Source organism: Passer montanus, unplaced genomic scaffold, assembly GCF_014805655.1.
Source record: "Passer montanus isolate IOZ18808 unplaced genomic scaffold, ASM1480565v1 scaffold3, whole genome shotgun sequence".
Taxonomy (NCBI): Eukaryota; Metazoa; Chordata; class Aves; order Passeriformes; family Passeridae; genus Passer; species Passer montanus.
This window is the reverse complement of record NW_024367707.1, coordinates 14,123,089-14,136,835: the sequence shown is the minus strand read 5'-3', so window position 1 is coordinate 14,136,835 and position 13,747 is coordinate 14,123,089. Positions and strand designations below refer to the sequence as shown.

Here is a 13,747-nt window from a genome sequence, read left to right as displayed (position 1 = left end):
AGCAAAAGGGCAATAAGATAATTGAAAGACTGGAGCACTTCACATATGAGGAAAAACTGGGAGAGCTGCAATTATCCAACCTGGGGAAGTGAAGGTTTAGGGGGATCTCATCCGCGTGGGTAAATAGCTGAAGGGAGGGTATAAAGATGACAGAGACAAGTTCTTTTCAGTGGTGCCTAGTGACAGGTCAGTAGGGTACTGTGGCTTCTCCCTTGCACAGATGGATTGAGGGAGTAGGCCCTGTTCAGTCTGAAGACAAGATGACTGGGAGGGTACCACATCAATCTCTGTTGGTATCTGAAGAGAGGGTGTCAAGAGGAGGGAGCCAGGCTCTGCTCCATGGTTCTGAGCAACAGGACAAGAGGCAATGGGCAGAAAATTATTCACAAGAAATTTCACCTGAACATTAGGAATAACTTCTTTAAATGCAGGTGACCATGCACTGGAAGCAATCACCCACAGAGGCTGTGGAGTCTCCCTCAGTGGAGATGTTAAAGAACTGTCCGGACATAATCCTGTGCTCTGGGATGATACTGCTTGACCCATTGTGGTCCCTTCCAATCTTATCCCTTCTGTGATTCTGTGACATAAGGCAGCATAAATAAATTTACTGCAATACATACATTATAAAGCCTCCAAATACAATTGCCCAGTACTGAAAGAGAGTCTAAGTTTTACCACACCTTAAATGCTATCTAAAAAAAACCCCAACATTGCTGAGTTTCGTAAAATAAAGGCTCAGGAGCACCATTGTTGGCAAGACTGCAAGGCCTCTTGCCACAGATAAGTAACTGAAGTGACAGAGCAGGAAATATGAGGCATGAAGGAGTAACAGAGATTCCTCAAGAATCTCCCCATGCACTTGAGGCTGCCAAACTGCTCTCAAACCATGCTATTTTTCACTGGTAATTAATTAGCTGTAGAGCAGAAGCAGTATTCCTGAAAAGTGTCTTCCTTCCTCTCTTGTCTGCTCAGATATTTTCCTCAGAAGCCATGAACAGGACATTAGATGTGTACGAGCACCTGCAAAGGATAAACTGCCTGAGCTTTTAGCTCTTTTTATCCAAGTCCCAGTCCCAGAGCCACTAACTCAGATCATTTATTCTCTTTTCTTTATCATCAGAGGGATACCTGCTTAAGTCCTAAATTCAGAAAGCTGGAGGTTTTATGCAAATGTCCTCATGTGCTGTTTTGTGCAGCAATGAATATGCATTATGCAATTTGCATGAACCCCCAACAGTAAATTCCTTCAGTCTCTCATTTTCTTCCCTATCACCAGCAAAATTTCTCTCTACTTCTCCACTCCTCTCTGTCAGTTTCAACATTAGACATATTCTGTAATCTCTAAGGGACCTGCTTCACCATCAACCTTTTGGTTCTTAACCTCCTCCATTTTTTATTCTCCAGGCACCTCTTCATATCCACTCCTCAGTTCTCTCAGGCTAAGCCCTCACCACCTTCTTCTGGCAATTCTGTTCTACTGCAGACACTTCTCAATTTACCACTACATATGAACCCCATATTTTTGCTGGATATGATCCCCATCATGTGCTCATCCACAGTGAGGCAGAGATGTACAATAAGAAACTAGTGGAACAACAATATTAAATCAATCAGTATTATTTTTGACCATCAACCTCACACTACTGTGTGAAATACAGTAAAATCACCAAATATATCTAAGGTGTATTTTCACAAAACACAGCAAAGCCTCTAGACAGAACACAAGAAATATCACTGGTTACACCACTGTAATCTGCAGTATTCACCACAGAGTAAGATGACCTATCACTGCATTCTTAAGGACCAGTTTTCTATTGCTCATATCAGTAAAATTAACTTACTGGGTTGAAAAGTGCATGTTTACCTGTGTGATTTTTGTTAGGCAGTTTGCTAGGACTACTGCCTGTGAATGCTTAAGATTTTTTTTTTTATAAATTAGATGAAAAAATGAAGCACTTCTGGTAGCCAGGTAGGTGTGGAAAAATATTTTACTTATCCTTGTGAGCTCCTGTGTTTGTATGATTTGAAGATTTTTATTAGGTAGAAGATGAATTCCTTAGGCTGAGAATATTTTTTTGTTGTTGTCTGCTTGGAAAATCATCAAAACCTAGCCAGGTTTCATGACTTTGAAAAAATCAGTTACCCAATGCTTGCAAGACAGTTTGGTTTTTTTTTTAAATTATAATGGATAAATCAGGAAGCCCCCTTTTGCTAGTACAGTCCACTTCAGGTCTACATGTTAACAGAACCAGTAATAGCTGCTCCATTTAAATATACAGTTGGATGTTCAAAAGATTTGCAATAAAAAGAATAAAAAATAGAGAAGTAGTTTCCATTTTTATTAGTACTGTTATTATTATAATTACTAAGCTTGTGTGACAGAAGTGCTGTAGTTTAATGCCAACCATATATTCCATAGATCGAATAAATAAGAACAGATAAGTCATGGAGCAATATAACTCCTTAGAATAACACTGGAGACTATTTAACTAATTAAATGGGGTGATAATAGGCATTTTACCAAGCATCAAGGGCATAAAAAAGAAAAATGTAGTTTAGGAACCTTACTCCTGGCGAGTAAAAGAAATTCCAAGACAGAGACTCCCAACACTGAGAAGGTATCTATTAAGCCATTAGAGTTCCTGGTAACTGAGCTTCTAAGATCATGTATTTGCTCTCCATTACATAATAGTATGCCTTAGATAACTGTCCCTTACAGACAAAATTTCATAGGTAAAACCCTGAAAAAGAGAAATAGTGTTCAGAGGCTAAATAGCATTTCCTCTGCAATTGCAAATCTGATCCACATTACTGCTCTATACACAGGAAATTATGTCTGAAACTCATTACAGGTCTGTGCTCTCAATACAAGAGAGATTAGGAAGATTTTTTTTTTAATTATTTTATTTTTTATTTGAGTTCAGAGAAAAGGGGACCATAACCAACTGTGGTCAGCAAAGTGGAACAGGTCAGGAAAAGTAGGTTGTGGGAATAAGACTAGCAGCAGGGTAGAAAGCATTGAGGGGGAGTGTGGGGAATGGAAGAAGGCACAGATAAAAAGCTGGAATCTGGAACTAACAGCATGAAATAAATGAAGTGAAAGGGAAGAAGAGAAATGTGGCAAGGAGCCAGGATGTAGGTAGAGACAGACTAATCAGAAAAATGAAAGACGAAAGTGACATGTGAGGAAAAAAACCCTGAGATTGAACAAGGGAGATTGGGACTGTAAGCAAGTGGGACAGAAGGGCAGGAAGGTTGGCATGAAGTCAAAGTAGAAAAAAAATGAAAGCTTGGATGAGAACTGGGGAATGGAGGAGGGGCAGAAGCTGACTGTGCAAGGAATCAGGATTCAGATAAAACGTGCAAGGAAAGGGCATGAAGCCAGGCAAATGAATCGGACAATAAGGAAATAGAACAAGGACAAGAATGGAACAGACTGGAGGCAATGGGACAAACCAGGCTATGTGTGGGAGGAATGAACCGTAAATACTGCATCTGTCAGACACAGACCCTGGAATGGAACCCAAGCTCCCCAAGTGTCACCACTACCTTTCTGCAATCAGCAAGTTTAACCTATATGGTCTAAGAGGATGCCTCTTTAACCTCTGGAACAGCTCCAGCAAAAAAGGGAAGCTTAATGCTGTTTTCAGCTGTTAAAGCAAGTGGCAAAGGTCATGTAAATGGCTTTCTACAGCTGATATAAAAATTGCATGAGTCTTTACTTGAAGACTGATAACATACATTTCTATTTTTCAATCCACCAGGAAATTACACAGAGAAAAATAAAATAAACATGGAAAATGTTATGTGATCTTGTGATTAAAGATGCTTGTAAGTTATGGTCCTACAAGTTATAGATTTATCTTACAAAGATCAGAAATCTTCCACTTTTCAAAGTTTTTCCCTGAAAAGCCTTGTTAGATTTATTTTTTCATACTTGCATTTCATATATGAAAGTCACTATAAATGATACTTTAAGGAAAATTAAATTTACATTGATTGGAGAGATTCTGCAATAACCAAGTATATAGTGTAGACTATGCACACCTCAGCTTTAAAAACACACACGTAAACACTGAGAATTTTACAGTAATTTTGTAAACTGAGAGTTTTCCTAGTCTTTATATGAAACAACTATTTTGTTGTTTCAAATTCAAACTCTTTTCTTATTGTGTGAATCCATGATACCTTATGTTCTCTGCCCACAATTAGCATTTGAATCATCTATAGAAATCTTGTGAACATATTGAGAGTGAAAAAAAGATATCACAAGCAGAAATCCCAAAGTGAGCTCTCTGTTTGAGGAAAGTGAATGTAATTTGATCTGAAGGGAAATGCAGCTCTTCTACCTGAGTACAATCACAATTTCCAAACACGAACAAAAAGACTAAAGAGTGAGATATGTCTGCATAAAACATGCTCTAGAGGATTTTCTGACCATAAATTAAAGTCTCCAGCTGCTTGTCAGGGAAAATATTTATTTCCTGTGTGACTACAATCTATTCTTTTTGAAACACTAAGCAAGCATCCCCTTCTTTGGGTGCTTCTCACTGAAAGCATTTGTGGAGTGTGGTTGCACAAGTTCAGAAAATGCATTCAAAGGAACTCCTGTGGCAATGGCCAAACTTCATGAGATTGAGTATCATTTCCCACAGTGAGTTCATATATCCATCTACACTGTAACAAATTCTAGCAACAGACGTGGATTTTTTTGTTTTGTTTGGAGTGCAACGTGCTCTTAAAGAAAAGAAAAAATAATCTACAGGTAATAGTTGAGTGAAATTACTAATCTGTTTTGGTAATGACGAGCAAATTAGTTCCTATAATAAGAGAGTATATAATCTGAATTTAAGTAAGAAGCAAAGTCCCTTTTACAATCTGAAATAAATGTTGTGTTTCGATGAACTGACTAATCAGAGGGGCATGATCCAGATCAACCAAATGCGTGTAAGGGAGAAAATACTTACAGAGCGACACATTCAAAAATGACACAGGACTTACATAATTTGCTAAGAAACATGAGGTAGACCTGAGGACATCTGTAAGTTGTTTTTATTTATGTGGAGTATTCCCAATTTATATTGGAAGAAATCCTTGCTAGTACAGCAGTTACTCTTGCAGAGATTCAGTCAGCAGTTGAACAAATGTCTTATCTGTTTGGTTTTTTTTACATCATGAAACCCTTTAAACCTCAAAGCCAGAGGCTAAATCTGTCTTACTGAGTAGGAGGGTGCAATGGAGCAAGCTTAAGTATCCCTTATAATCCACACTGCTTAACTGTTAGCTCTCCCCCTGACTCTCCTTTGGACCACTCCAACCAGCTCTCTAGAAACATGACTAATCTCCTACAGAGGAAACTAGCTTTAAACAATATGAATGCGAGCCAGGCTGTTGCCTGGCTTAATCCCTAGTCCTCTTTTATTTAGTGATTTAACACTTTAGACATAAGCAACATCCCCCAAGGATAAAATTTTGGGAGAGGTAGTGTTTAAGCTACTGCAGAGTCAGCTCTGACCTGCATGTCTCCGATATCTGTTTGAAAGGTGACATTTCTGTGATAAACAGCAAAGAAACAGCTTGTGCCTGGGAATTGTGCCAAAGTACCCAAGGCAAATGTCAGAGCTGCAGCCTATTCCCACCATGGGGAGGGCGAGTGTGCGCTCTCCTGATCACAGGAGCTGGAAGATGTCCAGCAGGGACAGCACTACCAATGCCAGATTACTAGCTGTCCACAAAGCAAATTCAAATTAAGGGGCCAGCCTGAGAAACACAAGTTGCCCTTCTGCAGCTGGCACCAGAGCCAGCAGGGACAGGGCGGTACCCAGGCGACGATGACGACGTGTGCCCTGTGCTGGTGAGACAGACAGCAACCACAAATACACCAGCACTGCCCCTGCTGCGGGACAGGGACACAAAGAGCTCCAGCTGCCGTCAAAAACAGGGCTAAACATGTCTATGCCCAAAAGGCCCTGGTAAATTTACATAGACAACACTCACATATTCTAATTTCTTGAGGCTATCTTTGTTGCCTCAATAATCTTATTTTGAAGAGGTTTTTGTGTGTCACAGGCGCAGATTTGGATGTGTGTTGTAGAGGTTATTATTTTCCATCATTTTATTAGGGTAAAATGATTAAGGTAAGTAACTCTGATCTTAATACCCCAATAACATCAAATGTTTTGGTTATAATGTTAATATGCATTAAAAACACAAAATTGCCTTTACCCTTAATACTTATAGGGGGGTGGGGGAGGAAATTACAGCAGTCCTAGAAACTCAGAATGACATTGTTTAAAAATAGGTCTATTTTTAATGTTTTCAGACTAGTAGTATTTCAATTAACAGTCTATTACATCCATTAATAACCTAATCTGTTTCTGTAAAGCAGATTCCTGTCTTACAGAGACTGACCTTCAGGCAGTCGCCTCAGATGCCCTATTCTGTACTCAGTAGCCATATCCTGTACACAATCCTCAAACTCACCAGCAATATCCTGTATTCCTGTACAATAAAAATATTCTACTCCGGATCTACGCATTCTGTCACTAATAGGAAGATTCATTTACCATTCACCCATGCTCTGCTTTAATATTCAGACTAATAATTTTTTTACATTGCAAATTTATCCATTAAACTGGTTTTCTTTACACGTATTTCTAAGATAGACACAGATAATTTTTTTTTTCAACATCAGATAATACATACTGACACTTAAAACTCTTACTTATTCTCTTTCTGGAAACAATACAACAGCATTCTGCTATGTTTTGCTTGTGATAAGATTGGTTTTGTTTTAAATATCTAACTCTGCCCCTCCTAGGATTCCCTCTGTACAGCTTATGTTTTCTAAATATCATCAGCTCAATGCCCCCTTCATGATGACTAGGGAGACCCAGAACACCAGTGGGCAGTTGCACCATCATTTAGCCCCACACTTTGATCTGGATTTCTCATGAAGGATTAAAAAATGTTCAGATTACACCTCTGACATATCCTAGCTGCCCATGACTTCTATAACCAAGGAGGGTCACACCTGTAAGCAATGAATCATAATCCCTATTTTAAATGCATCTAAAAATTTAAATTTTTAGAATTTTCTGAGTTGTCTTCTAAAGGTGATTCTTCCCATTAGACAAGAAAAAGCTTTGACTTTGTCTTTAATTTTAATTTGCTAAATTTGGTTGAAAGAACCCCTGAAATAAAAATGGGTTTGCCATTACCAAGGAATCTCTATGAACCAGGTTTATTGTAAGGTGTGGATGAAATGTCTTTCACATGATTAGTTCACTCATATTGATGTATCTTTCACCAGTAATTTTACATATAAATTACTGTGGAAGATGCGGCAGTAAGATTCTTATAATCCACTTAATTCACAATTTGAGATTTGTAACAAGAAGCTTACAGTGCCTTATTCTTTACAAGTTTCCTCCTGTGCAGGAACAAAATTTCTCACTATAAATTTAAACTTACAGAGTTCCTTGGGGTTTATTTTTAGGGTTTTTTTTTGTTTTTTCTCCAGGTAATGTAAATTAGTACCATCTCCATTATTGCTATGCTCTTGCAAATAGCGAAATGTGTGGGTTTTCTTCCCATTTTGTGTATTTACAAATATAGAACAGTCTATGTAGAGGCTGAAGTGCTTCAACTTAGTCTAGATGTTACTCTAAAATAGATTAACAAGTTCTTCATATCCCAATTTTTTTTCGTAAGATGATATGTAAAATATATGTATGCAAGGTATGTGCCATAAAATAGCTCAAAAACTAAATCTGTAATTTGTATAACTAATTTAATAACATTTTATTAAGGTGAGAAGCTTCTCCACATGAAAAATGCATCTGCAGCTATTTTATAAACACTGAAAGCTACCAGTCCTTAAGACTCCTGTAATATAATATTATTCCAATATTGGATGGGGCTTGGTTGCAGGTAGTGCTAGAAAACTATTCAATGACAATTGTTTACAATAGGTTTTCTGAAGTTTCTGCAACCACTCATTAAAGGATCATTGCTTATTAGACAAGCCACAGGACAAGTAAAGGTTATTTTGCTGTTCAAATATATTTCTGGATGGACAGAAATCCTCTCAAGAACTTAAAAGGACAGCAAACTTAAACAAAATAGACTTTATGACAGTCTTCCAGTACAAGATATTTATCACTGTAGCAAGTTTTTCAAGTGTGACTTTTAAAAAAAAGATGCCACAGATAAGTGTTAAAAGAGTGTGATAGTGTAAGGGATCAAGTCCAGACTTTCTATTAAATGCTTTTTCAGGTAACATTAAAATTTTTTGCTAAAAAATAATTATTTCCTAATAAACGTATTTTAATTTAGAAGAGACTATCCAATTAATGTCTTATCTAAAGTTATTTCCTTTCTGCCAAACTACTTTTACCCAAAATAGGAACAATGATTATATTAGTCTATAATTAATTACTCAAAATGGAATTATAAATATGATATGCATGTGAATTCAAGCTAAGGCTAAAAGAAATTTTAAAATTATCATCATAAGAAAGAAAATTTTAAAAACACCCTGATGGTGTAGTTACTGAAATAAGTAGAATATATGCAATAAATCCCTTTAATAAAGGAATTTAAATTATTTACTTGTTTCTTACAAACAGAATCACATGAAAGCTGTATTTATCTGCTTAATAACACTGGCAAATTACATATGATGGTAATAAGATATTTCTAAACTTTATTATTCACTGACAGTACAAAGGGAAGATATTTGGCCTGTATTTAGCTAATTTTAGTGAAGGAAAGTACAATGCTCCTTCATGGTCTTTGCCTGTGTGTACCCATGCTGGTTATATAGAGACTAGAGCAGCTGGTCCCTGACTCCTCACTGAAAAATCCTGAAATAGTAAGAATTAACACTATTGTCATCTGGGATGTAAGGGAGATGCAGTCCAACAAAACTGCTAACAAAAAGGATCATTTCAAAAATAGCAGTCTGAGGTCTTAGAATTCCTCAAAAGGAAAGACATTTTTTCCATTAGCCACTTTCAACTACAAACTTTACATGTACAGGCCTGTTTCTAAAAGAAAAATTGCTGCTTGCACATGGAAAAGAGTATTTCAAGTCATCCAGAGTTAGTGTTGCAAACACATGCATGCTACAGACACATAAGGAAAGGTAAATCCTTTCCCAGCCCTTCCAAGTGATTTCTTTCAAGTCCTCTTCAATTGAACTCAGGTTTAGCTCTACAACAGAAGAAATGTACAGCTGTAGTATAACCACATTGTTGCAGTACAAAGCCCTAACTTGTAAGCCATCCTAAAATGTGAGAATAAGAAGCTCAAGACTGCATCACGGCTATCCCTTACTTCTGAGAAAGAGTTTTTCCTGCCCTGCTGAAGTCTGAACACAGGCAGAGTGAGTGCCGAGGGATCAGTGAGAGTAGTAGAACTGAAACAGAATTACAGAATAGGATACAGAATAGGACAGGGTGAAAATTACATCTACAGTAAATTCAAAAGACCCCTGATAACTCAATTGCTAAGAAAACTTTGGTTCAGTATATCTTTGTGTGAAATTTTTCTTTGTGCATTTACACTACCTGAAGTTATTGAGGATACACTTCAGGCCATATATATATATATATATATATATATATAAAACTCAATAACTTAATCTGTTATACAAATATGCAGATCTTTGACACTCTATGAAAGAGCAGGCACAGGGTATCTGAATAGGAGAAATCTATTACCCATCAGAACTAACTAATCCAAATAAATGTATACTATAACTTTTGCTACATTTTTACAATTTTCTTGTTATAAAGTGTATTATTTATTTTCTGAAGTCTGAGCTAAGATGTATCACAGAGGTTTTTAGAAGACACCTACAAGTAAGTGGTGATTTGTGAGCCCTGAGGTGAGTTGAGAGCTGTGAAGAACTCTCCTAAAATGGTCAAACTGTAACAAAGACTCACTGAACGTGTCTGGGGAGACTGAGGATGAAGGAGAACTGAAAAGGTAAGAAAACTGAAAACTAAAAAAAGTATTAAGAGGGACAAGTCATGTTTAGGCATGGCCTCTAAATCCCAAACCCAGGACACCCTTTCACAACTCAGTGACTGGAAAGATTTGAACACAGCTGCTAGTTGAATCCTGGACATTTATTCACGGAAATACACACAGCAAAAATCTAAATAAACTTTGATATTAGACTGTTAAAAAATAACAGACAAAGTGTTTATTTTGTCTTCCTTACAAATGTCAATGCAAACCTAGTTTTTGCCTGCAGACAAGCTGTTGCTGGTAGTACATTGAGCTGTTTTGGGTTAGTAACTTTACAAGCTTCATTCTCAAATGGTCTCTATTATTTGAGATGCCAATCTGTACTACATGAATGAGGAAGTTTATTGCATTAAAGTAAGGACACTCTCCCAGACTTGAAAGCATTTGCTATTGCTACAGAAGACTACCATAAAGGAAAGGGAATCAGGTGAAAAATCATGTTTTACCTGTCCATACTTTGCAGCCAAATGTAGGGGTGTCCAGTACTGATTATCCACTGCATTGAGATCAGCCCCATGATCTAGTATCAGAGATGCAACATTCTTGTATCCATTAGCACAGGCCACATGCAGCTGCAATATAAAAGTTAAATTTTGCATATATTAATAGTTTAAAGACTTCATCCATGGTGTACTACTTTATATCTTTACTAAATCACAGTTACAGCAAACACAAAATGTACATTTGATTACTACAGGCTAGAAAACCACTGTAGAAGCTTTTTTAGCATTTATAAAAAAGATGCACCTGAAAAAAACAATTCTAGCTTTTTGTGAGCTACTAAACAATCTATTCTATCACTTTTTATATAACTTCAAGTGAACATGCTGTCAAACACAAAGACTTCATGAGCCAAGGCAGAATCATAGATTTCAACAGAGCTTGAGCTCTCTTCAAGCCCAGAACGTTCTTTTGTAGAAGTTCAAGTATCCCAGATTTAAGCTGACACTACTCCAAAATGAATTCATTAGCATATAATCAAACCAAGCACATTGACACAGCAGCACAAAATTAGTGGCAAAAAATATTTTATCAGTTTTGTACTACAAAGATGTTATTTTCTATACTTGCATTGCTTCCCTTGATACTGAATTTTATAAACTGGTAATTGTTTAAACAATTTTAGTTGATTTTCTGTATCTCTAAACTTCATTTAAGAGTCAAAGTGGAAGAGAAGGAGGGTGGAAAATGCAGTAACAGAGAGACAAACTCAGGTTAGCAGTAACCTCAGGAGGTCAAGTAGTGCGACTTGCTGCTAAAACAGGGATAACTTCAAAGGTAGCTGTGTTTGCTCAGGGCTTGTCACTCTGAGTAGCAAATACTCTCAGAATGACAAAGTGTGAAAACTGTAATGGCAAGAAAAGAAAAAAAAAGAAATTAAAAAATATCTTTATAAATGGCCAATTTGAAGAGCTGGACATTATCTTTTGAAATGTATTATTATTTAAGGATCTGTATGTGTTTGGAATTTACATCAGCAATCAATTCCAATATATGTTATTTATAGAATGAGATTTTTTAATAGAAAAAACCCCAGCAGCCATGTGGTCTTTTATTTAAAACAAATAGCAAGTGTGCAAAATAAATTAAAAAAAAACCTATAGAATACCAAACACGTCTTGTGAACAGAGAAAAAGGGAAAGACATAATAGGGCAATAAAATTATTTTTTCTCATAATAATCAAGCAGAAGAAAATGCAATAAGGAATCCGATATCAGGGAAAATATGTAATTTGCAGGTTTTGGTAGAAATGTTATACGTGGTGAAGAGCTGTTGAGGCACATATTTCATATGATGAGATTGACCCAGGTTACAGTTTAGTGGTCTTTACTTTCTCATAGTCCTCTACTGTGATTTCAAATATTCCTTTCACTTCTGGGAACAAGGGGGACAAGGCCTGAATTTGGAATTTGGTAAAATATAACTGATCATCCCAGTCAGAAGAACTTAATACTCACACTGGTATAGGAATAGGGCACAGGAATATTGCAGAAATTGAGAAGTCAGATTATAGTTGGTCCCTGTATCCCCAGACCGCACAGCCCAACTGCATGACTTTTTCTCATCCAAGCATTGTTAGAAGTAGATATTCTTTTTCTGGTGATTGAAATGGATGGATAATGGCAATAAAAAGGTCTTGCAATAAACCTGTCACTACAACTGTGTAGTTCCAAAGTCACTGCAAGAACAGGAGACACTAAAATGAGAGCTCAAATATAATTCCCTTACCTGCTGTTTCTGGTTCAACTGCACACACAGAGCATGCATATAGTTTTCACTATGAACGTGATGGATGCAGAGGGAACGAATACAGTCAACTCATCCAAGTCTTCCCTGGAAAGGGTGCAAAACTCCCCTGGGAGCCAAACTGTGATTCTGAATGCTATGATTTCCAATGTACAAAACCCTCAAATTTTCCCTGTAATCTGGCATAGCTTCATGGTGGAGGGAGGGTGTGTTTTAACAGAAGAAACTACAGTTTCTATCCAGACATCAACTTGACAAGTGCTATTTTCAAGCACTGTAAAAGCTCCTAGGAAATATTTTATGGTTGAAATATTTCAAAGAAAAACTATTAGAGGAGAATACAGCAGAAAAAAATCAGTGTCTGTTAGTACTGCATGTGCACAAATGTAGTTGTTATGAGTCAACGAGAATGTATGTATTTATATTTTTAAAGAAACTTTTTGCTTGATTCATCTTAACTTACACATGGACTTAGAGATTATATATATATATTTTTTTTTTATTCATTTATTCTGTCAAGAGAAAACAAAACTGATTTGAGACTTAAAACAAATATATTTGTCTTTTTTGTACAGATAGATGTAGAGGAACAAAACTCTATTTCCAGAACCCTCTGATACAACATTCACAGACTGGCTGACTCAACACCCACGAATAAAGAGATAATTGTTTAAGAAGTCTGGATTTTCCACCAGTTTGTCAAATCTCAAAGGAAAGAAATCTCAAAGAAAAGCAAAGTTACCTACTTTGTATCTATTTCTTGAAAAAATCAAATTCCAGCATAAAAACTTCTCATGCAAAAAGTATCTCTTTTGTCAACATTCTACTAAGCAAACAGCAAAATCCCCAAAGTAGCCACAATCTTGTTCTTCCAGTATTTGCAGTTCTGTTAAACATCTTTCAGAAACATATTTCAACTACAAATTTTTCCTGTAATTTGGCATAGCTTCATGGTGGAGGGAGGTGTGTTTTAACAGAAGAAACTACAGTTTCTATCCAGACATCAACTTGACAAGTGCTATTTTCAAGCACTGTAAAAGCTCCTAGGAAATATTTTATGGTTGAAATATTTCAAAGAAAAACTATTAGAGGAGAATACAGCAGAAAAAAATCAGTGTCTGTTAGTACTGCATGTGCACAAATGTAGTTGTTATGAGTCAACGAGAATGTATGTATTTATATTTTTAAAGAAACTTTTTGCTTGATTCATCTTAACTTACACATGGAGTTAGAGATTATATACATATATATATATTTATTCATTTATTCTGTCAAGAGAAAACAAAACTGATTTGAGACTTAAAACAAATATATTTGTCTTTTTTGTACAGATAGATGTAGAGGAACAAAACTCTATTTCCAGAACCCTCTGATACAACATTCACAGACTGGCTGACTCAACACCCACGAATAAAGAGATAATTGTTTAAGAAGTCTGGATTTTCCACCAGTTTGTCA

General features: G+C 36.4%; 1 protein-coding gene across 4 annotated transcripts in view; it reads right to left on the bottom strand.

Annotated features, from left to right (window-relative positions):
* MYO16 (myosin XVI) overlaps window positions 1–13,747 on the bottom strand; it is a 362,051-nt gene that overhangs the window by 182,300 nt on the left and 166,004 nt on the right. For all 4 annotated transcript variants that reach the window (XM_039714365.1, XM_039714364.1, XM_039714366.1 and 1 more), the window contains exon 7: window positions 10,488–10,613. In XM_039714365.1, the coding sequence (XP_039570299.1) occupies window positions 10,488–10,613 (126 nt within the window). The remainder of the gene's footprint in view (window positions 1–10,487; window positions 10,614–13,747) is intronic.